The following is a 27,910-nucleotide window of genomic DNA, read 5'->3' as shown; positions in this document are numbered from 1 at the left end:
GCAGAGAGGGCGCCCGGGGGGGCGGGGAAGTGGGCGGGGCAGGGGGGCGGGACGACCTACGGAAGTGACGTAACAGGGCGGAGCGCGCACCTGGGCACCTGGGCAGCCGCGGCGGCGCTGGCGAGACGCGCGCGATGGAGGGCGACGGCGGGACCCCATGGGCCCTGGGGCTGCTGCGCACCTTCGACGCGGGCGAGTTCACGGGCTGGGAGAAGGTGGGCTCGGGCGGCTTCGGGCAGGTGTACAAGGTGCGCCATGTCCACTGGAAGACCTGGCTGGCCATCAAGTGCTCGCCCAGCCTGCACGTCGACGACAGGTGAGCGGCCCGGGCGGGGCGCTGGGGCGGCTGGGGCCCGGGCCGGGGCCGGGGTCCTGCCTCTCTCTCCCGAACTCACCCCCGGAGCAGCTTCGGGGGGGAAACCAATTGCCGGCGAGGCCGCGGGGCTCCGGCAGTGTCCACTCGGCCCGTCCCGGCCGGAGGGGCGCGGGGGCTTTGGCGAGCCCGGGCGCGATCGCGCACGTCGGGGCCGGGTCAGGCGGCTCCTCTGGGGCTCCTCGGGGGCCGCGTCTGCCCGGACGTCCTAAGGCGCCCAGTCGTGCTTCCTGACACTCCCCGAGTGGCCCCGGTTTTTCGGGGTGTCCAGCTCGCCTTGCGCCTCGGACTCGCGCCCTTGGGAGGCGCGTCCGGCCCGCCCGGGACCCACCAGGGCGCTGCGGTCTGCGCAGGGCTTAGAAAAATTGCCGCGTGGGCCTCTGGGCTTTGTGAGTGGAGTTAGCCTCCGTTCGACTTACTTAGTAATTTACTTTGGAACACAAATTGGTGTAAGACAGTAATTATTTCGGTCGGAAGCTTCGGCTTGGCTAGGGCGAGGCTTCCCGGGCGCCCGGCGCTTGCGCGTTGGAGCTCCGGGGCTCGGGCCTGGCAGTGGGGTCCGGCACCGGGTCCGGGGTGTTGATCCGTCCGCCCAGCGCTTCCTCGCCGCACACTCTCGTTTTAGCTGACTTAATTTCGAGACCGAACCGCTAGGGAAGGGCCTTGCATTCATGCTCCGTGGCCGTGCCATGGGGCCCTCCTGCACCCCAATTTCCCAGTCCAAAAGTCAGAATGGAACGTGCCAGTACCTACCTAGCAGGAGTGTTCAAGGTAACAAAGACGAATGGGAAGGACGCAGAGCCGCCCCTGTTAAATTTGGTGGGTCGGTTGTCTGTGCATAATTTGAGAGGTAGGGAGAATGTTCTTGAACAGTACCTCTTCGTTGTTGTAGATTTCACTGTTTACAGTTGATTTTGATGGTTTATATGTAAGGCTCAATTTAGCACATTTTAATTACTTATCCTTTAATGAAGCTTACGTTCTACATGGAAGCTATGCTTGTATTTTACCTAGAGATTGCCTGGACACATACACTCAGAAGTGGCTCCTTTTTAAAATACCATTTAGCCTTTGCTGCCTGGCAGACCTGGTTTCGAATGCTCGGCTGATTGAGTGATGGGGCCGCTAAGCCCCAGCTTTTCTGCAGAATCGTTGTGATGCTGGTGTCTGGGGTGGCAGTGCGTGCTGCATCCCCATGCCGTGACTATGACGCCTCTGCGGTTGAGAGGCCCGTTCTCTCCCTTTGCATTTTCGTCCTTGGCTAGGAGACTACACAGCAGAGCTCTTAGTGGCTTTTTGCCGTAACCCTCAAATCCAGTGTTTCTTGGAAACATCAGTAGAGTGGTGACGAGTGTCATCAAATCACCACTAGTTCAAAGGTGAGATGCTGGCCCAGGCTGTGCACTTTTTCTCCCCTGCCTCAGATCCTCGGAACTTCTCAGGCCGGGAGGTATGCTGTGGTTATTTTGATGAAATCCAAACCACTTTGAATACCAGCCAGTGGTTAGGTTCTGAAAGGGAACCCTCTCCATGGGGGCATTCGTTTTCTCTCTTGGGGATGTGTGTGAGCTTTAATCATCAGCCAAAATTTTAACACCACTTTCTTGTATTGGAAGAGCAAAGTAAACAAGCACCTCCCCGGACTGACTCACCAGCTCACATCCTTAGGATCTTCTGTTATTTCTAGCGACCAGTCCCTTGTTTCTTGGATGGCCTAGTTGGAGGGAGGCTTTCTCCACTTGAGGCGGATCACTTAGGATATTGCATAGCTTGGTTGAAAAGTGTTTTGTACTTTAACTGGAAGACTTTCCTGCCCTGCCCAAAGCAGACAGGTGGTGGCATGTTAGGTGGCCAGGTCGAGGTCAGCATCGCCTAGCAGGAAGCATTTCACCTCCTGTGCTCTGCTGGGCCTGGTAGAGTAGGCTGGGGCTTTGCCATGTGCAGCAGTGGCTGATCTTTCTGAGAAGTTGGTCAAACCCCGGCTGTTTGTGAAGTTGATTCTTTTAGGTTAATTATTGACTGTATTCAGCTTGAGGTTCTTGTTAGGAATGTACATCAGTCCCGCTGTGCTCCAGGAGCTGGTTGCATTGCAGTCTCACAAGGTTGCACCTAGGCCTTGAAGTAGTTGCTGTGCCACTTGCCCTGCCACATTTCTCAGTGCTTTTCTGACAAGCTGCCTCCCACCCCAGCCCCTCATATTTGCAAGATGTTCCCTGAATTGGGGGATAGGATTTTCCTAGGGTCTTTGTGTGCAGCCCCCGGCCCTGTACCCCTTCTGCCTAAGTCTTTCTTCTCTTCTCGGAGGGACAGCCCCTCTCACCCCTGCCACATGGGTCTGGGCCTTTTCCAGGCTGCCCGGGGTCAATTATGGTCTTGTCCACTTGTTACATAGGAGCCACCACAGATACAGGTGCAGGTGAGGCTGATTTTCACTGGCCAACGCTGCTTGCCTCTCAAGGTGGTCTGGGGTCTCCTGGCTCCCTGCAGCTCCCCTGGGCCCGGCCTTTAGCCACCCCTTGGCCACAGCACCTGCTCGGGGCTTCTTTGATGAGCAGGCTGCACCAGGCCATGTGAGCATGTTTTTCTGTGCAGGAAAGGTTAGGGGGCTGCCTAGCCCCCAGACACTTAGCGAGGCTCCCAGGGACAGGAAGTGCTTGCCAAGGGGCCCTCCTGGTAGTTCACAGGTGACACCCCATTGATCTGAGGTTACCTTCATCATGGGGCTCGGTGCCTCGGAGGGTCCTGTGGGGTGGCTTTGGAGAGACAGCTGGCCTCCCTGGCTGACCCTCATTGTGGGGGTCACAGGGCCTAGGGTGGGGTGTACGGATGGGTGCTGTGACCAGTTTGGAGAGAATAAAGTGATCCCAAAGGCCCCGTTCCTCCCTTACCAGCCCCCAGCTAAGGGGATGCTCAGAAGAAGCCAGTGCCTGCGGGGCGCCGGCTGGGAGACGCTCCTGCCACATTCAGCCCCGGCTGGTCGGGGCGAGCCTGAGCAAACCCCAGGTTTGTAACAACAGAGCTGACAATTGGACAAGCCCGTTTCTTGTCAGTTTTAAAAATAGCCGTGTGGGAACCCCTCCGAGGCTCCCTGGGAACATAATTGGATTGGTGTGCAGAAGGCCTCGATGAGAGGCATCAGCTAACACATGATGAAACACATTTTCCGGCTGCGTTTTCCCGAAGGTAGTTGCTAGGTTTCTCCTTCGGAGCTCTTTGTTACCTGAGCGGTCTCACCGCCTCCCCCACCTCCCTGCTTCTCACTTTTCCCTTCATTTATTGCTTCTCCACTTGCACAAGACCATGTCCTGGGGCCGTTCTTTCCCCCTTTCCAGGATGCGTGCTTGCAGGGGAAACCGCAGCTGGCCTGGTCCACAGGTCTTTGGAATTTCTGAGCCTGGAGAAGAACCTTGGGACTTCTTTAGGAAGTTCCTTTTAGAAATGATTGGTGTGATGATATTTCTCGTGTTTCTCGCTACTCCAGTGCCCTCCCTGGGAGGACGAAATACACTTTGGCTAGCCCTAAATGAGGAGAAAACCGAATTCATGTAAGTGCTACTCACCGTAGCACTTTAAAAAGTTGAACGCCAAGTTAATCCTAATTAATGCCCAGAGACTTTTCATGTGGAACCCAAAACAGGGACCAGGGCACTTTTGCGGGGGGGGGGGGGCTTTTCCCGTTCCTTCCTGGAAGCAGAATTAGTAATGCTTTCCCCAGCAGCGAAGGAGAGGGGAGAGGGGAATAGGACGCCACTCCCAGTGAACTGTGCCTAAGCCTAGCTGCGCTTGGAGCGAGGCACAGTTTTTCGGGTGTGTTTTAATTAACACCGACGAGAGGGGGTTCTGGTCAACCCAGAAACGTCGACTTCACTGTCAACAGTAAGAAATGCGATTTGGAGACGATGCGAATGTGACTGTGCGATGTTCTGTGCTCCCTGGCCGCCACCCCACCACCTAGGATGGATTCGGCATCTCTCCGCGTCTTAAAATAATGATAATAGTAATAAATCTACAGTTCCTTTTGTGTGGTCATCAGAATAAGCCAGAATCATTAAAATAAGCCAGAAACACTGCTTAGGAGAAAAAAATGTATTAAAAAAAATAGTGCCATTGCTCAAAAGCAATTGGTGGGTTCTTTCTGTGCTCCGAGTACCTGAGCACTTCTTAACCTCCCTGATCAGAAAAGCCTCTTCTTGCAGCTTGCGAAGAGGCCCTTTCAGGCCTATTGAATTGCAAATGCCGTCGGGCGACCCCCGACCCCAGAAGGGCTGGAGCTTCCTAAAGCCGCTGGAGTTTCCCAGATGTGCGCCTAGGGAGCACCTGAAGAGGGGCTGGAAGGAGGTGTCGTGTGGGCTTTGGCCCAGTGGTTACTGGATGGTAAACAGTGTGGAAAGTTTCTGAGGATATGCTGGTGCTTCTGAGTGAAATCCAGGCTGGTAGGCAAGGGAGCCGCCCCACCTCCACTCCTGGGCCTCAGATCTCCCACGGGGCGGTCCCGGGGGGTCCCGGGACCCCCTTCCTCGGCTGGAATCCTGTCTACCCCAAGCCACTTTGGATCGTGCTGTCACGACACTTTTGTCCACAGAAACAATGACTTTTTTTTTTTCCAGGACAGCTGATTTTCCTCTAGAAAATGCCCTGAAATGTGTGGCCCATGGAAGGGGGAAGTCGTGCCGGGCTCCCTTCAGGCAGTTGCGCAAAGCTGGGGCAGACTCCGTTAGGAGATTCTAGTCGGATCTGCTTCCGGGAGCCAACAGGTAGCAGTGGCCCTTTTTTGTTTGTTGTTTCTTTTAAAGTAAAGTAAATGGGGTCTCTGTTCTGCAGAAAGAGCCCAGGGCAGGGAGAGTAAAGTACTTGCTGAACTCGGTGCGCTGGGGAGGGGTGTGCACTGCTGCCAGCCCGTAGCTGTTAGAGTCGCTAATGAGCTCGCTCTGCAATCAGAAGTCACCTGGGTTTTATGTATTAAGCCCTTTGGGCAAATAAAAGAAAACACTATTTGCGGAGTGGCTCAGAGCTTCCACTTAATAAGCTACTCAGCCTTCTTTTGATTGACTTTGTTCTCAGAATACGTGTTTGTTATCAGTCAGCTTTGGCTTAGAGAGTTCACTCTCAGAATGTCTACTTAATGTGGAAAAATGACCCTTGCGAATGGCTGGCCTCTAAACACCCAAACTGTCGTTTCCTCAAAACCCTCCGGCCAGGAGGGTGCGCCTCACACGGTTGCACAGTGGATGTGGGTCTGAGTCCTGTGGAAGGACTTTCGCCAGCGCCCCGGGGCAGAGTGTCCGGAGGAGGGAGGCCACGCCGGTAGGGGAGAGGCGGCAAGCTGGCCACATTTGAGCAATCAGAAACAGACAAATCATAACTCTGATTCTTAACAAGACATAAAACAGAAGCAGCAGCTGGTACCATGTCCCAGTCTGATGGTTTGGAAGTTAGTGGCTGTTGCCGGGTTGGAAATTGTGCTGGTATTCCTTTAAATAACAAATGAGGGCCTCAGCCAACCGGTGTTCCCAGAGGAGGAGAAAGGCTGGGAGCTGAGAGGTGTCATTTTCCTTCTTTGGTGACCGGTTTCATTTTAGCTGATGCTTGACATTGGCATCAGGCCCTCGTCTTCCTTTTTTGCCAATGCTCACTGAGACTGGGAACAGGGTTGAGAGTCCGACGATCTGATCTGCACCCCCCATCCCTTGATGAGTCCCAGAGCCTGGCCCAAGCCTGTGGCTGCAGGGAGAGGGATTTCCCCTGGAGGGAGGAAGCAGCCGACGGAATGCTGGTGATGGGGCAGCTTTCAGCTCAGCCCAGGGACCCCCACAGGCTAGCACTGCACACTGGTGGGCATCTTGTTTTCCATTAATTAGTCATTTAACCAGAGTGCTAGGAAAGCAGGCCATGCTACCCTAAGTTTTGTCTCATAATAATTTCACGTTCATTCCTGATACTTGCTTCACTTGTTCCCAAGGCCAGTGGGATTCTTTGCTCCTTGAGTGTATTCAGACACACTCTTGACCTGCCCACCCCCCACACCCCCAGCTGCTCCTCCTGGGGTGCTCCCATGTCCACCGTGGGGGGCTGCCTAGTGACCCCTGGTGCAGCTCCAGAGAGGTCCTGCAAGCCTCTCTCCTCCACATGCAGTCAATGGACCCGTCCTGCAGATTCTTCCAACAGAGTGTGTGTCCTCTGCTGGCTTCCCCTCTCTGCTTTGCCAAGCCCAAGGGGGTCCACAGCGACTGCCCCGCTCCGCTGGCCTCCCAGGTGCCCCTGGGCTCTGCGCAGGTCTCAGCCTTCCCGATGCTCTCAGGGGCCCTTTCCTGTGCTGACTTCTGACTTTGGATCTCACTTGATTCTCCATAGCTCCCGGGACCTTCCTTTCAAGAGGCTTAGATTTTTCAACCACACTTCTCTTTTGGGGGTAATTCTCCATCTTCTTCCTTAGCGGGTACACATAAACACCACGAAGACGGGAAAGGGACCTCTTGTCCTTAGTTCTGACTTATGGTGGATTCAAGCGAGCACTTGCCAATACCCAGAACTGCTTAAAATATAGGTCAGGTGAGTGCTGGGAGTGCTGAAGTGGTGATTCTGGACAGTAGTAGTTTATTGGCTGAAAATGCACTCACTTGGTTTACATTGGGGTTATTCAACTTGGCACCATTGGCATTTGGGGCTGAGTAATTCTTAGCCTTGGGGCTGTCTTAGGCATTGTAGGATATTCAGTAGCATCCTTCAGTTGTGATAACCAGAATCTCTCCAGACATTGCCCAGTGTTTCTTGGGGGGTGAAGTTGCCTCTAATTGAGAACCAGTGGGCTATGTCCTGAGATGCAGAGCCCTAGCTGCAGGGCTCGCATTGTGGGGGGCAGACAGGCTGAGATCTCCGAGCCTTTGGTACCTGTCCGATGTATGGGAATTTCCACAGCAAGAGCTAAACAGTAGGATCCAGGGGTTACTGCTGGCCTTTCCTGCAGGGAAAGTGTTTTCACTACGGTAAGGGAAGCCTAGGAGGGGCTGAACTCTCGCAGGGGCGGTCAGATCATTAAGAAATGGATGTGTTCTGTTGGCACTGTTTTGGATTCACCAGCAGGCGAGGAAATGGGAGCCACTGAGTGATTTCCCAGCACCTGCTCCCGGGTTTGTCACTGGGAGGAGCAGGCCTGTGTCCGAGCTCCAGAAGACCCCCCTGCTGTGGCAGCGGACACTGGGTTATAGGCAGGGACTTGGGCTGGATGCTGGATTCTGGGGGAATTGTCTGGAGGCCACCCCAGCCAGCTGCCTTGCGTGGCCTTTGTGGGGACATGGAGCTGCTGGATTTCCTGCTGTAGGAGGTCGGATCTCTCCTAGTGTGGTTCTGAACATTTCCTTTAGGGAGCTTATTATATTATTAGAAAGCAGATTGGCTGGGCACGGTGACTCATGCCTGTAATCCCAGCACTTTGGGAGCTGAGGCGGGTGAATCACTTGAGCCTAGGAGTTCAAGACCAGCCTGGCAAACAGCAAAACCCCATCTTTATTAAAAATACAAAAAATTAGCTGAGTGTGGCACACCTGTAATCCCAGCTACTCTGGAGGCTGAGGCATGAGACTCACTTGAACCTGGGAGGTAGAGGTTGCAGTGAGCTAGGATCATGCCACTGCACTCCAGTCTGGGCAACAGAGCGAGACTCTGTTTCAAAAAAGAAAAACAAACAAACAAAAAAACAGATTTTCCTGCCCCAACCTGGAACGCATTCTCAAGGAGTGAGGCCTGGGAACCAGCATTCCAGCCAGCTTCCTGGGTGCTTTCTACCATGTCTGTGTTTGGGGCTGCTGATCTAGATCCTGCACGGCCAATGTGTGTCCGTGGGATTCAGCCTCTTACTCTGAACGCATTCTGAGACTTTTGACCCATGATGCTGATACAGACCATTGCACTGAGATTCTAGTCTGTGAAAACACAGGCTGTACCAGTGAAGTGACCTTAGACCAGAGGTTGGTAAACTTTCTCCACGAAGGGCTAGAGAGGCAACATTGTAGGGTTTGCAGGCCGCAGGGCCTCTGTTGCAAGGACTCCTCTCCCCTTTGAAGTGCAAAAGCAGCCACAGCCACTGTTTAAATGAATGGGTGAGACTTTCTTCCAGTAAAAGTTTATTTGTACAAACAAGGTGGCATGCTGTGGGCAACCATCCGGCAGTTTCTCAAAATGTTACACATAGAATGTGACCAAGCAATTCTGCTCCTAGGTATATATCGAAAAGAATTGAAAGCCAGGACTCCAGGCGTTTGTCCCCCAATGTGTGCAGATGTACAGCATTATCCACAAGAGCCAAAAGGTGGAAATGGCCTGCACCCACGAACAGATGAACAAAACGCAGTACATTCATGCAGCAGAATATTATTCAGCCATGAAAAGGAAGTTTTGATATATGTTACAGTGTGAATAGACCCTGAAAACATGCTTAATGAAATAAGCCAGACACAGAAGGGCAAATTTTATATGCTTGTGCTTATATGAATTTGCCTAGAATGTAGAAAAGAGGTTACTGAGGATGGAGATGAGGGAAGGAGTTATTGGTTAATGGGTGCAGAATTTTTGTTGAGGATGATGGAAAAGTTTTGCGTATAGATAGTTGTGATGGTTGTACCACATTGTGAATGTGTGTAATGCCAGGGAATTGTACACCTGTGAGTGGCTAAAATAATAAATACTATGTTATGTCTATTTTACTACATTTTACCTCTCTCTCTCTCTCTCTCTATATATTTATTTATTTATTTATTTATTTATTTATTTATTTATTTTTGAGATGGAGTCTCTCTCTGTTGCCCAGGCTGGAGTTCAATGGCACGATCTTGGCTCACTGTAACCTCCGCCTCCCAGGTTCAGGTGATTCTCCTGCTTCAGCCTCCTGAGTAGCTGGGATTACAGGCAGGTGCCACCACGCCCGGCTAATTTTTGTATTTTTAGTAGAGACAGGGTTTCACCATGTTGGTCAGGCTAGTCTCGAACTCCTGACCTCGTGATCTGTCTGCTTCAACCTCCCAAAGTGCTGGGATTACAGGCATGAGCCACCACACCAGGACTATATTTTTTATTTTAAAAAATGGCTGGTTGGATTTGGCTGTTGGCAACCCCATGCTTCGGACCTATGCTGTTTCATTAGTTTGAGTGTGAGGTTGGATTCAGGAATAACTGGGCCAACTCAGGTATTGGGCTTAAACCGAGAAGGTGAGTTGGGTTCCTTGAACATAACTAGTTACAACTTTTTTTTTTTTTTGAGATGGAGTTTTACTTTGTCACCCAGGCTGGAGTGCAGTGGCATGATTTCAGCTCACTGCAACCTCTGCCTCCTGGTTCAAGTGATTTTCCTGCCTCAGCCTCCCGAGTAGCTGGGATTATAAGTATCTGCCACCATGCCTGGCTAATTTTTGTATTTTTAGTAGAGACGGGGTTTCACTGTGTTGGCCAGGCTGGTCTCGAACTCCTGACCTCAGGTGATCCATCTGCCTCGGCCTGTCAAAGTGCTGGGATTACAGGCAGAAGCCGCCGTGCCCGGCCTAGTTGCCTAGTTACAACCTTGAGTGGAACCTCGACTTTGCTTCCCTCCTCCCAGGAGAAGGGATTATCGGCCTGCACCTGCAGGCTCTGAGACCCCCAAGCCTTGGCTTATGGCTGCCTGTGGAATTATTCACACACGTGGACCCCCCACATGTGTTATCAGTGCTACCTGTAAAACGATTAGAATTTCCCTCCTCCTCACTTGTGATAACCCTGTGATGCATAGGTACATTTCAGCAGCCTCAGGACTGAGAGTCTGGAAAGCCCTGCATTCGTGATGTGACATTAAAGTGTGCCCCATGTGTGTGCACTTGAGGCATTTGCTCAGCCCTCTGGAGCCAGTCGTCTTCTGGCCAGGGTGCTGTTCCATGTTTGTGACTGAGTGACCACTGCGTGTTCTTCATGCCTTTGAACTTTTTCAGGGAGCGCATGGAGCTTTTGGAAGAAGCCAAGAAGATGGAGATGGCCAAGTTTCGCTACATCCTGCCTGTGTACGGCATCTGCCGCGAACCTGTCGGCCTGGTCATGGAGTACATGGAGACGGGCTCCCTGGAAAAGCTGCTGGCCTCGGAGCCATTGCCGTGGGATCTCCGGTTCCGCATCATCCACGAGACGGCGGTGGGCATGAACTTCCTGCACTGCATGGCCCCGCCGCTCCTGCACCTGGACCTCAAGCCTGCGAACATCCTGCTGGATGCCCACTACCACGTCAAGGTGGGGGCCACATGGTGCCCGAGAGAGCTGGGCAGGGAGGGCGTGTGTCTTGGGGAGCAGGGTATCAAGGGGTGAAGCCCTGAGGTCAGGACAAGGGCGGAAGAGGAGGTGGTTCTTCTTGGAGGAAAGAGCTTGAAACCGAGGCCTTTTGCAGCATGAGGACTCCAGGAGCCTAAGCTTGTCCTGGTCGGTATGAAAACCACACGCCATGTAGCTGGAGGGTAGGCTTGGTGAACATGGGGGCTGTTCCCCCAAATCTTGGCATGTGACTCATTCCGGAAAAAGATTACGGGTTTGTGGGTTTTGGTCTTATGAAATCAGGTTAGAAATCAGCCCGTGGGCCAGGTGTGTCCTTGCGAGACCTCAGGATCTGCAACGAAGGGACGCATTTCCCTCAGTGTTTTCAGGAGCTCGGGGTGGTGGGAATGTGGGGGTCCTCTGCAGTGGGGTCCTCAAAGTGCTGTGGAAAGAGGTCGTGAGGAGGGGCTCGTTGCCTCTCTCTGCCCCCGCGTAGAGTGCGGAGTGGCAGCGTGTTGCATTAGTGCAAGGCCTGGGAGCTGGAGCTTGCTTTTGCTTCGCTGATAGGTTTTTGAAACACAGAAAAGTAAGAGAGATAATTTAACTGAAAACCAGCGTTGCCTCTGGGCCTTGGCAGGTGTCAGCATCATCACCTTTGCATCAGGGCTGTATTTCCTTGTATCTCCTTTGATGGCCTTCGTGGCTAGGGTTGTACTGTCATTGACATGTGGTGGCTACACCTGGCACGTTGTAGTTTTTCCCCACGTGGTGATGTTCACATGCTCTTGGGAGGCCCAGGGTGATATGCTGGTCCACACGACACTGGTGTCTGCCCTGGGAGTGAGGAGGAGCCAAGAGCCATGGCCCGGATCCATGTAGTTCATGCAGGGGACAAGCAGAGGAGTCCCCTGCCTGGCTTGGCTGCACTGCTGTTCCTGGTGGCACAGCACTTCCAGGCCTCTCTAATGGCCTGACCATTAATTAGGAGAGACCTGAATTCAGGGCCTGGCCCTGCCCCTGAGCTCTTGGGTGGGACGGGAGCGGCGGCCCGTGTGGCATGCGCACGGCCGCTCCCTGTGCCCAGACTCTGCGGACGAGTGCATCTTGCGTGCCTTGCTCAGCCAGGATGGTGGCGAGGAGGTCAATTTTTCACTTCAGGCAGTAATTATAAGTTGTCTCTTAGGTAGGTGTTGCCCAGTAATAAGATTTCAGCTAGAAGATGAAGCACCGTCCTGCTAAGTGAAGTAGGAGATTGGGATAATGGAGACAAAAATCAAATGACTTGGCTTGAACCGGCTCTCGGGTGGTTTCCCGCATCTGCTTATGTTCTGGGACCCCTGGGATTCCCGTTTCCTGTGACGGGCAGGGCTGGGCCTCACATGCGGACCCTCCATTCCTGCCAACATTTACAGGCTTGTTTCTAGGTAGTGCAGGCCCTGGGGCCCTAATGACTAGTAAGCTCTGCCGTCCAACATGCACTAGATACCAGAAAGGGCATGCCACAGGCTTCAGCTGCGGGAGCTGCCCTCATCCTCAGAGCAGAGGTGCAGAGTGGATGGTGGCCTCTGGTTCTCGCTGAGTCTCGGCTCAGAGTGAGTAAATTAGCAGCCAGGATCGTCCAGCTGTAAGTCACGGAGCGGAGACCTTGATTTCCACCTCGCCTGCCACCGTGCTTGACATGAAAGAAACCAAATGGCCACTGCACGTAGCAGTCACTTGGGGGCAGGGTGTGTGGCCCGCAGGCAGGGCCTAGAGGCAGCCCTGTGGGAGGGGGTGGCAGTGCTCCTGGGGCTGGGCCTTCACACAGGGTCAGGCTTTTCTGCCCTCAGGAGTCGGGGGCAGGCGGCAGCAGAGCCTTTAGGTGAAGGAACAGCCCAAGAGACACAGGGAGAGCTCTGGGCCTTCCTGCAGGGGCAGCAGGCAGCAGGGCTTCCCTGTCTTTCAGGACGGCTGCAGGGGGTGGATGCTGCCTGGAACTGCTTTCTCAGGGAGGCTGCTGTCGAAGGCATGCCGGGTGCTGGCCAGGAAGTGACAGGACATCTCTGCGTGGCGCCCCTGGGACATCTTAGGGCCCTGTGTACCCTGACAGGCCGCAGGAAAGATTGTTTTGTGTGACGTCCTTCTTAATCAGGCATGTTAGTCACCATCAAGAAGCCCAAAAACAAACAGAAAAATGTATTTACGTGACATACTTATTTTTTCTTCGAAATAGCTACTGGTGTGCGTAGAGGGCAGCAGGGAGTGTGTGTTGGGGTTCTGAGAGTCAGCGCCTTTGTTCCTGAAGACAAAGTGTGGAAGCTTTGCATGGACTGGCCACTGGGCTTCTGGGCAGTCCTCAGTAGACAGTTATTCAGTGCAGGAAAACTGTAATCTAGAATCCTGAAATTAGATCCTAAGTTGCCGTTCCAGTCCTGCCATTTGCCTCTGAGATGGGCTACCTCGGTGCTCAGAGCTTGATTCAAACTGAAAATATCACAGCAACTTGTCTGCTTCATAAAGTATATAAATATAAATAGTATATAAAGTAATAGTATCAAATTAATACTTGATATTATTCAACATTAAATATACTAAATACCAATATTAAGATATTGGTTGGAATCAATTTCAAGTTAAAGATAAAATAACTTGGTTTAAAATCTCAGGCTGCGTTTATATGTCCAGTTAGCCCAGAACAGACGCTTTTCAAAGGGTCACACGCAGGTCATGTTCTGCAGTGTTTTTCTTTTAGAGGCAGCCAAGCCCCGGCAGGCTGCTTTCTTAGTCTTGACAGCAGAACCTTGAAGTTGAAGGGCCATGTGCTTGGGGGCAGCTGTGAGCCCTCAGCTCTTAGAGATGCAGAGTCGGGTGCTGATGAGAGTGTTTGTAACTCTTGAGGCATTTGCTGGTCAGAGTGGATGCCACAGTGGCTCACTGTTGAGGACACGGGGCGAGGGGCAGCTTGGGTGGGAAGATGAGGAAGGGCGGAGGGGAAATGCAGCTGGCCCAGGGTCCGAGACATGGAGGGAGCAGAACAGAGAGGGTCAGTGACCCTCCTAGAATTCTCAATTCCGAGCTTGCATTTTGTTGCCAGAGGTTTTACAGAGAATTTCTGCTCGTTTTCTTTTCACCAAGTATAGTTTGGAGTGGCTGGCTCTGTCTGACAAGGACAGGAGAAAAGGCTGCAGGCCTGGGGAAGCACCGGGCTGAGATCTCTGCACCCCTGTCTTTTTCTTTTCTTTTCTTTTCTTTCTTAATGATCTCAGATGTCATTTAATTTTCACAACAAAGCTACAGGATGGGTACTGTTATTGCCTCCTTTTATGAAAAAAGGAAACAGGCACAGAGAGGCTAATAGTCCAGGGCCACAGAGCTACTAACTTGTACAGGTAAGATTAGAACAGTGAGTCTGATCCTTAACTAACCGTGGGAGGGAGATATTTTTTTCCTACATTCAACCATACAGGGGGAGAAGGAATTGCCTAGAAAGTGTGTGATGCTTTCTTTTTTTTATTATTATTTTTTATTTTACTTTTAGTTCCGGGATACATGTGCAGAATGTGCTGGTTTGTTACATAGGTATATACGTGCCATGGTGGTTTGCTGCACCCATCAACCATCTAGGTTATCACCTAGGTTTTAAGCCCCGCGTGCATTAGGTGTTTGTCCTAATGCTCTCCTTTCCCTCTTCCCCTATGCACCGACAGGGCCCTGCGTGTGATGTTCCCCTCCCTCTGTCCATGTGTTCTCATTGTTCAACCCGTTTCCGAATTTGAAGCCTTTCAAGCCACTGACGACTGTTGAACTGAAACTTCCTGTGCTCTGGAGCTTATTTGGAGAGTTAGGACACGTTGTTGTGTCCCAGCATCCAGCAGCCGCCGGGGTTTGCAGGGTCGGGTGATGGCGTTCCTCTGGGGAGCTGGCGCTTTCCCTGGAGTGCAGAGTGTGGCTCTCAAGGGCGGTGCAGGCCTGAAGGCCCTGGGAGAAATGGAAGTGGGAGGACATGAGAGCCGCTGGAGTCGAGGCCTTGTCCTGGTGCTCCTGGCTGCAGAGAAGGAGGGCCAGTCCCTTCTCACAGGCCTTCCCCCCTACCTCCCTGCAGATGTGCTCAGGATCCCTGGAAGCCCGAGTCACGGGTCATAAATTCTCCCTGCTGTTTGGTGCTGATGACAGCAGTCCTGTTGGCTCACCACATGGGCATGGCCAGCCCAGAATTAAGGCCTGACTCAGCCTCATTTCCTGTTACTACATGGGTGTGTTTGAGAGGAGCTCAAGAGTTAATGAAAAGGGTTTTTTAAAAAATCCATATGCCTTGAAGGAGAGTTGAGAGCAGCACGCCCCCTGGATCAAGAGTCCCATTAATGCTGATGACTTGTGGCTTCATCCCACACATGGTTTTCAGCAGCTTCGAAGGGGACGGAGTTACACTGGAGAGGGGAGGACACTGGCAGGAAAGGGAATGTCCCCGAGAGAGGTCAGACCGGGGGTCTGTGAAGTCTCCCCAGTGAGCTCCAAGGTCACCTTTGCCCGAAGGAGACCTGAGACCTGCCTCCCCCGAATGCAGACGTCGAGGGCATTCCTGGAGGAGCTGGTGGCCAGTGCTCCTTGGGGCCCGGGCCCTGCCAGCAGAGGTGTTTATCAGACCTTTACTGGAACACATGTGTTTGAAGCAGCCAGCCAGTGTCTGCTGATCACAAAACACTCCAGATGGACGGGGCTCTGAGGCGTGTGTTTTGTTTGCTTTAAAGTTTAAAGGGCTTCTGAAGGTGTGTTTCCCTTTAAAGGACTTGCAGCCACTTGCCCGCCAGCCTCCCCAGCTGGCAGGTTGCATAACCGGCTCCCCGACTTCCCTAGGAGCAGACCTGATCTTCACATGTGTCTCTCTTTACCTGAACCCTCTAAGGCTTGTTTTTTTCCCTTTATGCCGGCTCAGCTGGCTCTCAACCACAGTGGCAAACATGATGCCTTACAGAAGGTGGATTCTAATTCTTCTGGAGTTCTGTCCCAGAGAACTCCTTCCTTACAGTACGATTCTTTAACCTGCCCATCAAATGTGCTGCTCCTAATGCCTCCAGGCTTGCTTCTGCCCCAGAATCTGTCTGCCTCCCTGCCTGGGGCAGGGCTACCTGGAGAGGCACAGACACGGCTCTTAGGGGCTCCTGGAAAGCTCTCACCCACCCTCTGAGATTGCAGAAGGGAGCTTTTGATAAAGCATCATAAAATATCACTGTTGCAGGCTAATGAGCCCTGCTCTGATGGCTGTGTTGCAGATTTCTGATTTTGGGCTGGCCAAGTGCAACGGGCTGTCCCACTCGCATGACCTCAGCATGGATGGCCTATTTGGCACGATCGCCTACCTCCCTCCAGAGCGCATCAGGGAGAAGAGCCGGCTCTTCGACACCAAGCACGATGTATACAGGTGTGTGACATGTCGCCCCCCATCCCCTGTGGGTGCCAGGGGCTCTCAACCTTAATGCTTCGTGCCCTGAGCTGCAGCTTTCAGGAAGGCCTCTTACTGCCAGTCAGAAATGGGGCTCAGGCCAGGCGCGGGGACTCACGCCTGTAATCCCAACACTGCGGGAGGCCGAGGCGGGAGGATTACTTGAGCCCAGGAGTTTGAGACCAGCCTGGGCAACATGGTGAAAACCTCATCTCTACCAAAAATACAAAACCAGCATGGTGGCGTGCACCTGTAGTCCCAGCTCCTCGGGACTGAGGTGGGAGGATTACTTGAACCCGGGAGGTGGACATTGCAGTAAGTCATGATTGCACCACTGCATTCCAGCCTGGGCAGCAGAGCGAGACCCTGTCTAAAAAACAAACAGAAAAAAACAAACAAACGGGGCTAAGTCCACATGGAAGGGGTGGGTGCTTGTAGAGTTCAGGGATTTCTTTGCTGGGAGTGTTGCTGGCCAAGGAGGAAGGGTGTTCCCGGGTCCACATTCGAGCCAGGCTGACAGCCCTGCCCTGTCAGAGCCTTGGTGATTTTGTGACCCGTGGGCTTTGTGGCTTGTCTGTTGGAAGAACCTGCTGCTTTCAGTGGTCCGGGTGTCTATACGCATGTGTGTTTGTACTTTCCGAAATTCACTCTGATTTTGTGAGGTGAGCAGCTCATCTTCTTCATGGCACTTAACTTTTATTGGTCAGAGATCAATCCCCAAGTCACCTAGTCCCTTCCTTTTTCAAATTGTAAAGGTCATAATCACACAGACTTCTTGGAGAAGAAAAGTGGGTGGGAGCGTGTGAGCAGGCACTAAGCCTCCCATTGTAGCTCTTGTCCTGCGGCACAGTGACTCTGACCCAGCGTGTGAGCTCTGCCTTTTGGTCATTGCTGCCGCCAGCAGCCCAGGCTGACTGGTTTGACAGTGGCCATTGTGCATGTGCTTAGCTGGGGCTTTAAGCTGAGAGTTGCTTGGAAGTGTCATTTTGGAGACTAGTCACAGCTTGTAGAGTTTGGGGAGAGTAAGATCCTCTCCATTTATTTTAGAGTTTGGAGTTCCAGCTTTTGAACCTGCCATTTGAACTAATTTTCGATGGTGAATTCGGTGTCTATAAACAGCCACTCTCACCAACTCAGTGCTCCTTGGAGGCTCAGTTTTCGGACTTCTGTTTTTCTTTTTCTTTTTTTTTTTTTTTAATCAGTTTGGGCACTTTTTTTGGTGTATCCAGAGTAATGTACGTGAACATATCCCTCATATTATCTATATATTTCTAAGCAGCCCCCGAAAAAGGCTTTGGGGCATTCAGCTGTGTTGTCTCCTACATTTTCTGTGCATTTTCTTTAACAACCCTCTAACGATGAAATCTCAGTGAGCCTCTGTTAGGAACCCTGAAATCTCAGCAAGCCTAAGTTAGGAACACTGATCAGAACCAGAATCCGTGTTTTCAGAGAATGAAATCATTGTTGGGGGAGGGCATGGGAGTTGCCCATCATTCATTCATCCATTTCTTCAGTAAATGCCTGCGCAGGTGCTCTGTGCCCGGTGCTTGCAAGAAGATGACAGTGAGGCACACAGGTGCTGTTCCCCAGGAGCTCACGCCCTGCGTAGGGTGGCACCCTCTTTGGGAGTCCCTCAAGCTGCCTGAAGATTGTAGCCCAGTTGGCGAAGTTACTTGAGTCTGTCTGACATCTGAGCTATCAACGTGCTGGGCTTCACTATAGAGAATTTTCTCTTTTTAAAAACAGGAGAAATATCTCGGTGTCAAGGCTCTGTCTTTGGAAGGCTTCAGAACAGGTTTCTTCATGCCTGTTGCTGTGCATGAGCGCATTCGGCTTTGAGTCTCTGGCTGTCAGATGCTAACGTGCCTAGTTTCTCTTCCAGCTTTGCCATCGTCATCTGGGGCGTGCTCACACAGAAGAAGCCGTTTGCAGGTGAGTGGACCTGTCTTTGAGGTGTAATGTGCTTGTCTTTCCTGGAATAATGGGGGGACACCTTGTTGTCCTTTCTCTATCCTAAAACAGAGCCTGTGATCCACACTCCCATAGGTGCTGCTCTGTGGTGTAATTTGCACGCAGGAAAAGACACAGATCTGAAGGAGCCTGTTCAATGGAATTTTTTTAGGTGCCAACTAGTTTTTTTTTTTTTTTTTGGTAGTAAAATATATATAACATAAAATTGGTCATGTTAGCCATTTAAAGTGTATAATTCAGTGACATTAACTACACTGGCAGTGTTGAACAAGCGTTACCACTGTCTAATTCCAGAACATTCTCATCATGCTAGAAGGCAAAGCCCATGGCCATTGTGCAGTCCCTCTCCCTTCCTCCTGCTCAAGCCCCAGCAACCACTCACCTGCTTTCTGTCTCCAGGGGTTTGCCTGTGCTGCTATTTCCAGCTAATTCTTTTTTGTTTACTTTTTAAAAACATAGTAATAAAATACACATAACAAAACTTAGCATGTCAACCGTGTGAAGCATACAGTTCAGGAACGTTACACATGCCCACGTGCTTGCGCAGCCAACCTCCAGAGCCGCTCAGTGCCATGGAGTTGCTTGCAGGAGCGGCGCCCCTGCCCAGCTTGAGAGCTGCAGTGTTTCCTTCCCCAGCCAGGCAGCCACCGTTCCGAACACCATCCTCAAAGTTGTCACACCTTGACTGACTTATCATAAAAGTCCAGGACTTTTTAGCTTTGTTGGACAGATTCCCTTTTCCTCTAAAGACATTTCTGGGCTACTCATGATATTTTGTGGTATGAGCGAAAGTGTCTAAAAATGAAGATGAGAGTCAAGGCCTAGCCCCTTGTTAGTCGGGGCTCAGACTAGGAGCTGATGTCTGGGAAAGTGCTGGAGCCAGAAGAGATCTTCCAGCATCGCAAGATCAAGTATCTTGGCAGCTTTAAAAGAATGCCAGTAGAAAGCACGGAACACATTGTGCCAGGCCTCTGCCGGCCGGTGTCCGTCTGTGTTGTCTGACCGCCCGTCACCTTTCTTGCCTTCTGTACGTTCTCCTGCACAGTGGCCTGCAGCCCGAAGGCTTGTGAAATGAGGCAGTGTCTGATAGATGAGGGTGTCTGATAGATGTGACACCCGAAGCCAGGCACAGGGGACAGGTCAAGGCTCAAGCCCTTGTGCTTTATTGCTGAATACGCAGTGTTCCGTTATTGGAACACTAAGCATGTGGGAATTATTCATATCCTACTGTTCAAGGTCATTGCCAAGGTCTGATTTTTCAAATTCAAAAAATTGCAACCTCAGGCAAAAATGGGTTAATAGGTAGGAGGGGGTTCAAAGTGCAGGAGAACAAGGCCTCTCCCCAGCTTTTCTAGTCTGTGCTTGGCAGCAGGGAACATTCCAGGTGTTTACTTCAGTTCGCTTTCATTTTATTTAGAGGAGCTGTTAGTTTTGAAGTCTGAATAATCATGGAAATAGCCTGTTAAATACTTAAGATATTTATTGCACAAGATTTAATGAGAAAGTGGAGCAAAACATCGTATGGAATCCTGGCAGCCGTGGGTGATTCCCGGCTGATTTTCCACGCCTGCTGAGGCACATGGCCTCTCCAAAGAGCTGCCATTCCGTGGGCGGGTGTGTTTGGATCTGGAGGGCAGAGAGGGCTGTTGGGAACAAGAAGCTTGGGGTCCACCTTGAGGGTCCAGGCTAAGCAGAAAAAAGAACTTGGCCCACTGGAAGTTACCCTGGGCCCTTCCCAGTCAGGGTAGAAGTTGTAGCAATAATAATAATAATAATAATAATAATAATAATAATAATAATAATAATAATAAGCTAGAGCCCATGCATGCTAGTGAAGGCAGTCGGAAAGGACAGGTGCGGCCCCACATGGTGAATTGAAGGGAAAGAGCCCTCCCACACACCCCAGCCCTGGTGCACCTGCAGGGGAGGCCAGCTGGGGACCTGAGCTTGGGATTGGAGTTGGAACTGAGGAAGACTTCTTCGCCATTGTAGAGAGAGTTGGGTCTCTGCGGATGTAGGACGCTGTGGCTCCTCCATGGTGAGTGAGCCTCATTCCCTTTGCTGGCTTGGGCTGTTGATGGAATGAGCCTCATAAGATATTGTTCTCCTTTGAACCTCGTCTTCCTTTGGATGGGATGCCCAGAAAGATCTGCTCTGTGACCAAACACACTGACTCCATCTGGTAGATCAGAACCCAGGGAAAGAGGTCGATTTCAAAACTAGGAAACTAGAGAGCACGGGGCACCATGAGGTGAGGGTTACAGGAAGCTCTGCCTTTGAAACAGGAGGGGAAGCCGTCTCCCTGGGGTGGTGTGGGGATGGCCCCATTGTGACCCCCGGCGAGTGTGTCGTTTCCTCCCAAGAGTGAGATGCTGCCACCCAGCCCTGCAGAGCCCCTGACTCGCATCCTTCCCTTGGCAGATGAAAAGAACATCCTGCACATCATGGTGAAGGTGGTGAAGGGCCACCGCCCCGAGCTGCCGCCCGTGTGCAGAGCCCGGCCGCGTGCCTGCAGCCACCTGATACGCCTCATGCAGCGGTGCTGGCAGGGGGATCCGCGAGTTCGGCCCACCTTCCAAGGTGAGTACCCTGGGGTCTCCCCCCCATGTTCTGTGGGTGTCACAGGAGACAGAGGTGACAGACAGGACAGGGTCAGAGTGAGAAACAAGGCATGTAACAGGTGGGCCGAAATGAGCCCTGCACAGATGGGTTGGCCCCAGCACCTGCCTGTGGCCTCTGGTACTCACAGCTCAGCCACAGCAGCTGGAACTGAGTCGCCTCCAACCATCCGCCCCCTGCTCCCCGCCAGGGCTGGGCTTGCCGCCCAGAGGAGTCTGTATGGGAGCCTGAAGTTCAGGTGCAGCCGTGCTCTTCCCGGGGACTTACCTGGCCGGTGGCCGGCGGCGTTGCCCTTCTCTTGGGGAGGTGACTTCCTGGGACAGATGTGTCTCTGGCATAGGAAAGTCACCCTGATGAGATGGAAACTGCTGCATTTAAAGCTTACGGCAGGAAACGGGATGAATGGGGAGCTCATCCGCCAGGTGCTGGCAGCTCTGCTCCCTGTGACTGGCAGGTGGCGATCCCCGGGGAAAGCTTCTGCTTTGAGTCTGGTGAGGCCTTCAAATGATTACCGATGGAGGGCCTGGGTATGGCCAGCAAATCGCCCATGTAGGGCCCCTGGGCTTGCCTGGTGAGCTCAGCCTGGGCCGAGGTGTGTGAGAAATCCCCCAGCTCGTGGGGGCCCCGCGTTTATATGGAACGCGTGTGTATGCAGAAGTCATCATCTGAGTGACATGTCCCCTTTCTTCCCCACAAGAAATTACTTCTGAAACCGAGGACCTGTGTGAAAAGCCTGATGATGAAGTGAAAGAAACTGCTCATGATCTGGACGTGAAAAGCCCCCCGGAGCCCAGGAGCGAGGTAACGGGTCCTTCCCACAGCGGTCTTTTGTCTCCTCGGCTTCCAGGCAGGGGTTTCCAAACCACTCCTCTCTGCAGACTCCCCCACCGCCCAGACCACTCTCCCTCTCTTCTGAGCCCATCCCACACCCAACTCCGTTAGAAGTGTAGGTCCCATGGGGGCTCAGGTCCACCTGCCCGACTGCATCCCCGCCCCACCTCCTGTCTGATTCTGTGTGAGTGGCAGAAGGGCTTCCCTGACACTAAATAGCCACTCATTGGATGTGTGTGGAACCATGGGGATCAGAAGGCACAGCCCCAGCCGAGGAGGGAGAAGTGGTGTCTGAGTGTCTTTGCACCCCTGGCTCGGGGATCCAGTCCCTTTATAGCTGCCCATAAATGGTCTGTACTCTGATGAGTGCCACCTAGGTGATTTCAGATGTGATAAGAAGTTCCAAGTGCCAGGGCTAGCTAAATACCTTTTCAGGTAATGAGACTGGAGCAGACCTGTGAGGCAGAGCTGATAAGTGAGCTTTATAACGTGTTATCTGGTGCTGGGCAATTAATCCCAGGCTGTCAGTGTGAGCTCAGGAGATCAGGAAATACGTAGGGTGCGCTCACTGTCTCAACATAAAGTGCATGTGTGCCAGTGAGTCTGGAAGCAAAGGCGCCCGGGGGTTGCTGGTAAAGAGGCAGACCCGGGCCCTGATAAGGGAAAGAAGGCAACCAACATGTGGGGGTGGCTCGGTACACCCAGCAACAGTGCGGGACCTCGAGCCGTCCCACGAAGGGTGGGGAGTTGGGCAAACAGGTGTGCCTAAGGGAAGAAGCGTGAAATCTTGTCAGATTCCACTCACCCACCAGAAACCTGCTGCTCCTGCAGTCCATGAAGCGAGACCCTTTAAAAGGCCCCATCGGTGTATGTCGGATTGGATCACCCCTCATCCCTGTAGCCGGGCCCTTCCCCTTTCCCTCCTCCCCACACAGCCCCCACGCCAGCCCCACGTGGCTCCTCGGGGAGGTCGCAGTTGTGGCCATGTGTGGGGGTCCTGCCCAGTTCCTGTCTATCCTCTCGTTTCCTGCCAACGCTGGCCTGTGCTGGGCAGCTGTGTCCCGCCATGCATGCTTCACACTCTGCAGCTTGACACTGCCTGCCTTTTGTCTGGGTGATGTTCTGTGCAGTGTTACTGAGCAGATGGCATCCAGAGCTGCATGAGGCTGGATTTTGCGCTTTCATGAAGTCGATCTTTCCTTAAGATGTCTCTGTGCTGGGTGGGGCCAGCGCAAGTCTTTGTAGCTCCAAGTCTTTGAGCTCCCTGGCGCTGTGCGGGTGCGGAGTCTGAGCATCCCAAGTGCTGTGCGGGTGCGGAGTCTGAGCATCCCAAGTGCTGTGCGGGCGCGGAGTCTGAGCATCCCAAGTGCTGTGCGGGCGCGGAGTCTGAGCATCCCAAGTGCTGTGCGGGCGCCGGGTCTGAGCTCCGTGGCGCTGTGCGGACATGGCATCTGAGCTCCCTAGTGCTGTGTCGATGCGGGGTCTGAGCTCGGTGACCAACAGATTATCTGCATTGCTTCCAGGGTCCGTCCTTTCCTCCCCCACCTCCCTCCCGTGGCCCACCTTGCTCTTCTGTGTTTGTGTCATGGGCGGGCCACGCAGGGTATGGCAGGGTCTTCACCCACCCCCTCTTCTGCATCTTCGCAGGTGGTGCCCGTGTCTGCGAGGCTCAAGCGGGCCTCTGCCCCCACCTTCGATAACGACTACAGCCTCTCCGAGCTGCTCTCGCAGCTGGACTCTGGAGTTTCCCAGGCTGTCGAGGGCCCCGAGGAGCTCAGCCGCAGCTCCTCTGAGTCCAAGCTGCCATCGTCCGGCAGTGGGAAGAGGCTCTCTGGGGTGTCCTCGGTGGACTCCGCCTTCTCTTCCAGAGGCTCGCTGTCGCTGTCCTTTGAGCGGGAGCCTTCAACCAGCGGTGAGTTGGGGATGCTTCTTTGTGTCCCGAGAGATGCTGGGCTCGGCGGGACAGTTGACTGGACTTAGCGAGAAGCTAAACGGAATCAAGGGGACAGTTTCTTGACCCAGCAAGAATTCTTCTTTGTGTTCTTTCTGTCTTAAGTAATTAATTTTGGGTGTTGGGCATTTGGCTCTGTCTTATGTCACTTAGCATGTGTGGGGAACAGGCCACATCACCAGTCCGTGCAACAGTCTTGCCTGTGCCAGTGCCATGGGTGGAGGCTGACCTCAGGTCTACAGATTGGAAACCCCATCCAGTGCAGTGAGCCTGGGCAGGAGCTGAGCCCCACTCCCTCGCGGGCCTCCTGTCTCGGGCATGGCAGTCCTGCACCCTCTGCTCAGACGCTGCTGGGTACACACCCACGCCTTCGCATATGTGGGCTCCCGTTCACAGTAGTCCAGGCCTAGTAATGTGTTGGTTATCCTTGGAGGTTTTAACACCAGGCCACCTTTGCAAACCACCTGTTAGGGAGGACCACTTCTCATTTAGCTAATCTTATCTTTTTACGTTAATTTTGATGGCTTTTGTTTTTGGAAGGTGCTTTTTTTCCTATCCCTGCCCCAGGGTGCCGGACCTGGTGCTTGTTCTGGCCTCCATTCTGCCAGCTGCAGGGGTAAGATGTGGTCCTGCCCTGTTCCTGAAGGGGCTGCAGCTCTGATGGAAAATACAGGGATTTACACTCAGGGCTACAGCCACGGGGGCTGAGGGCCAAGGCTGCAATCTCGGGGGGAAGGAGAAGTTGGCTTTTCCTGGTGGATTGGGAACATCCTCTTGGAGGCAAAGACTTTTCCTGGATCTTACAGACTTCCTGGGATTTTTAGATTAGAATATTGGGGGCAAAGGAGGGTGTCTTGTTTTAAGGAAATGCTACATAGACACAGTGGGGAAGACCTGGTTCGACGGCAGATAAGCAGTGGGTGATGGGGTTGAGGAGGAGAGTCAGGGCCAAGTCTAAGACTGAGCAGAAAGAAATACCACCATCTCCCATGGAGAAGTACGTTCTAGAACATTCTCTTTGGGTCTAATACTCTGAAATGACATCTTGTCTTCATGCTCGAGAGAGAATTACTTTACTGGTTCCACTTGGAATGCCAGTGTTCAAACACCAAGCCTGACTTGGGAGGGTTCCGTTTTCTTAACACCTTACCACCGCCACCTTCCAAGTCCCCATGCATTTCACATGAGGGCAGAGGAGAGTCTCATTTCAGGGTTTCAGAATTCTAGGCACTACAGTAGGATTTTTGTGGTAAATACAACTTTTCATCCTGAGTGCTGGACTAACGTCCTCCTGAAACGAGAGGCTTGGTCCCTTCAGGATTATCATAGAAAACTTCCGATTTGACCTCCCCAGGTCAGGAGGTGCCACTTTGAGGTGGGGCAAGAGCTGGAGCAGCCCCTTCCAGCTCTGGTCACCATCTCTGCAGGCTGCTAGGCCTGGGGCGTCCGTGGGTGGCAGGCGCCAAGGCTTCCAGGTGAATGGGGGCTCTGGCCTGGTCTTTTTAGTCTGTGCCCTTTTTCCTTCTCTCTATAATGAAGGAGTGTTTGCAGTCACTGCCATCTCTAAGCACCAAGGGGGTGCACCACCCTGCAGGACGGCAAGAGAGGGTTTTATTTTGCAAACCGACTAACAAGCACCTGGGAGACATTCGCCGGCCTGCCCCGGGACTCCCGCTGGGACTGACCTTAATCATGAGGCACAGACAATGCTCAAACACAGTCGGGTGACCAGCGAGCAGCCTGGAGGCCATGGCACTCCTCCACCTGAGTGCCACAGCCAGGCTCCCAGAGACGCCACGTCCCTAGGTGTGCAGCCACGCTCTGACCTTTGCCTCTCCTCTCCCTGCAGATCTGGGCACCACAGACGTCCAGAAGAAGAAGCTTGTGGATGCCATCGTGTCCGGGGACACCAACAAACTGATGAAGATCCTGCAGCCGCAGGACGTGGACCTGGCGCTGGACAGCGGTGCCAGCCTGCTGCACCTGGCAGTGGAGGCCGGGCAAGAGGAGTGCGTCAAGTGGCTGCTGCTCAACAATGCCAACCCCAACCTGACCAACCGTAGGGGCTCCACCCCGTTGCACATGGCCGTGGAGAGGAGGGTGCGGGGTGTCGTGGAGCTCCTGCTGGCACGAAAGATCAGTGTCAACGCCAAGGATGAGGACCAGTGGACGGCCCTCCACTTTGCAGCCCAGAACGGGGACGAGTCTAGCACGCGGCTGCTGTTGGAGAAGAACGCCTCGGTCAACGAGGTAGACTTTGAGGGTCGGACACCCATGCACGTGGCCTGCCAGCACGGGCAGGAGAATATCGTGCGCATCCTGCTGCGCCGAGGCGTGGACGTGAGCCTGCAGGGCAAGGATGCCTGGCTGCCGCTGCACTATGCTGCCTGGCAGGGTCACCTGCCCATCGTCAAGCTGCTGGCCAAGCAGCCGGGGGTGAGCGTGAATGCCCAGACGCTGGATGGGAGGACGCCATTGCACCTGGCCGCGCAGCGCGGGCACTACCGCGTGGCCCGCATCCTCATCGACCTGTGCTCTGACGTCAACGTCTGCAGCCTGCTGGCACAGACACCCCTGCACGTGGCCGCAGAGACGGGGCACACGAGCACTGCCAGGCTGCTCCTGCATCGGGGCGCTGGCAAGGAGGCCGTGACCTCAGACGGCTACACCGCCCTGCACCTGGCTGCCCGCAACGGACACCTGGCCACTGTCAAGCTGCTTGTCGAGGAGAAGGCCGATGTGCTGGCCCGGGGACCCCTGAACCAGACGGCGCTGCACCTGGCTGCCGCCCACGGGCACTCGGAGGTGGTGGAGGAGTTGGTCAGCGCCGATGTCATTGACCTGTTCGATGAGCAGGGGCTCAGCGCGCTGCACCTGGCCGCTCAGGGCCGGCACGCACAGACGGTGGAGACTCTGCTCAGGCATGGGGCCCACATCAACCTGCAGAGCCTCAAGTTCCAGGGCGGCCATGGCCCCGCAGCCACGCTTCTGCGGCGAAGCAAGACCTAGCTGGCTGCCTGCGGAGACCAGGGGTCCACGTGGGGCTCTTGTCCTGTCCTGTGTTCCTCGTGGGGATGGAACGATCCTGCGTGGGGCCCTGTTGTGGCTTACCTAAACATTGACCAAGCAGAGGTGACATGGTGCCATCGGGAGGCGGCTGCTGCTGACCGGAGTGTCCCCCTCCAGGTGAAACTGGCTCAGGTGCACATGCCTGCTCCATCATCGATCTAGGCACCTGCTGTCTGAAGGGACCGTGGGTCAGAATCATTTCGTTGTGCTCCTGATGGGCCGCTGAGGCTGGTCTCTCAGTGATGAAGTCCCAGGCGTGGAAGCATCCACTCTCTCCTGAGGTGAGCCACCTTGGGTCGCTGGAGCTCACCAGTCTTGAGCGAAGAGGTGCAGGGGAAACTGTTTTTTATCTTCATACATGACGGTGGGCAGAGAGGCCTGTCTTAAAGTTTCCATGGAATCGTTTTATAAAATATCTTAAGAGATGAATGCCTTATCAGCTGTTGCTTGAAACCTGTTAAAAATGTTCATAACATTGGATAGTCTAGTCTGTAAATGATGACTGAGTAGTGGGGTTGGCTTTGAAAACAATGTTTTCTGCAACAAGGAATGAATGGTAGCAGCCGGCTTTGCGGGACGTATGTGTGGCCAGCTCTTAATCATTCCAGTCTGTTACTTTGGTGAGTCCTTGTGGACGATCGCCCACACATGCCCACATGGTACTAGCTGCCGTTCATTTCTCGTTGCCTAAGATGTTTTGGGAACTCTAGAGCCACAGGCATAAGAGTCATTAAAAAATTCTCCCTTTGTAACCTCAGTCCTGGGGACTGAGGCGAGCCCCCTCAGGTCGCTGGAGTGCACCAGTCTTGGGGAAGAGGTGCAGGAGAAACTGTGTTTTTTATCTCCCCACATAGTCTGAAGATAAAATGACACAGTATTACCTAGACGTAGACAGTATTACCTAGGTAGATGCACTGCTCATCTGCGCCCTTTCCAGCTCTCATTTTTGTTAGGTGATTTGGGATAGGGATAGTGTTTTGGGGTATGGGGGGAGTGTTTCTGACCTGCTTTGCAGATGTGCCTCCGCACCTCAGCATTGGGGTGTGGCCCCAGGGCGGTTCTTGGATGTAAAAGATGTGGCCATCTAGCCTCGTAACTTCACTGTCACCTGTGTCCCATAGGGTGCCTTCTGAATACTGTTGTTAGAATAAGTTTGTTGCAGAACGTGACCCTGTGTGCAAACATGTACTGTGGCCTGGTATATGATAGAGATTGATATTAATGTACCATGTATGTTAATGTGAATCTGTGGGCAGGATACTTTTCCATGGCAGGAAATATCCAAGCTGTTGAAACTGGCTATGTTTTAATATGCCTCATTGTACCTTTACTATATTATGCTACTGTTGTGTGGACTGCGTGAGGGACAAAAAGTTCCATTTGATGTCAATAAAGCAAAGTACTTGCCTACTTT

General features: G+C 53.1%; 1 protein-coding gene across 2 annotated transcripts; it reads left to right on the top strand.

The window, feature by feature from the left end:
* The first annotated feature begins 85 nt into the window (after positions 1-85).
* RIPK4 (receptor interacting serine/threonine kinase 4) lies at positions 86-27,910 on the top strand. Of its 2 annotated transcripts, XM_054468918.2 has the most exons (8): positions 86-316; positions 10,327-10,618; positions 15,886-16,034; positions 17,938-17,987; positions 20,448-20,606; positions 21,343-21,446; positions 23,124-23,388; positions 25,277-27,910. In XM_054468918.2, exons 1-8 carry the CDS (start codon positions 135-137, stop codon positions 26,434-26,436), a joined length of 2,361 nt encoding a protein of 786 aa, XP_054324893.2. In that variant the 5' UTR covers positions 86-134; the 3' UTR covers positions 26,437-27,910. The 2 variants fall into 2 exon arrangements, with proteins under 2 accessions (XP_054324893.2, XP_054324894.2); XM_054468919.2 differs by lacking the exon at positions 10,327-10,618 and having other exon boundaries at positions 88-316.

Source organism: Pongo pygmaeus, chromosome 22, assembly GCF_028885625.2.
Source record: "Pongo pygmaeus isolate AG05252 chromosome 22, NHGRI_mPonPyg2-v2.0_pri, whole genome shotgun sequence".
Taxonomy (NCBI): domain Eukaryota; kingdom Metazoa; phylum Chordata; class Mammalia; order Primates; family Hominidae; genus Pongo; species Pongo pygmaeus.
The sequence above is the reverse complement of the archived record's forward strand: the minus strand, read 5'-3'. Positions and strand labels throughout refer to the sequence as shown.

Coding starts and splice junctions, on each gene's coding strand:
- RIPK4 (XM_054468918.2), top strand. CDS start 135: ATGGAGGGCGACGGCGGGACCCCATGGGCCCTGGGGCTGCTGCGCACC. Junction 10,619..15,885: donor ATGCCCACTACCACGTCAAG/GTGGGGGCCACA, acceptor GCTGTGTTGCAG/ATTTCTGATTTTGGGCTGGC. Junction 21,447..23,123: donor CCCCGGAGCCCAGGAGCGAG/GTAACGGGTCCT, acceptor GCATCTTCGCAG/GTGGTGCCCGTGTCTGCGAG.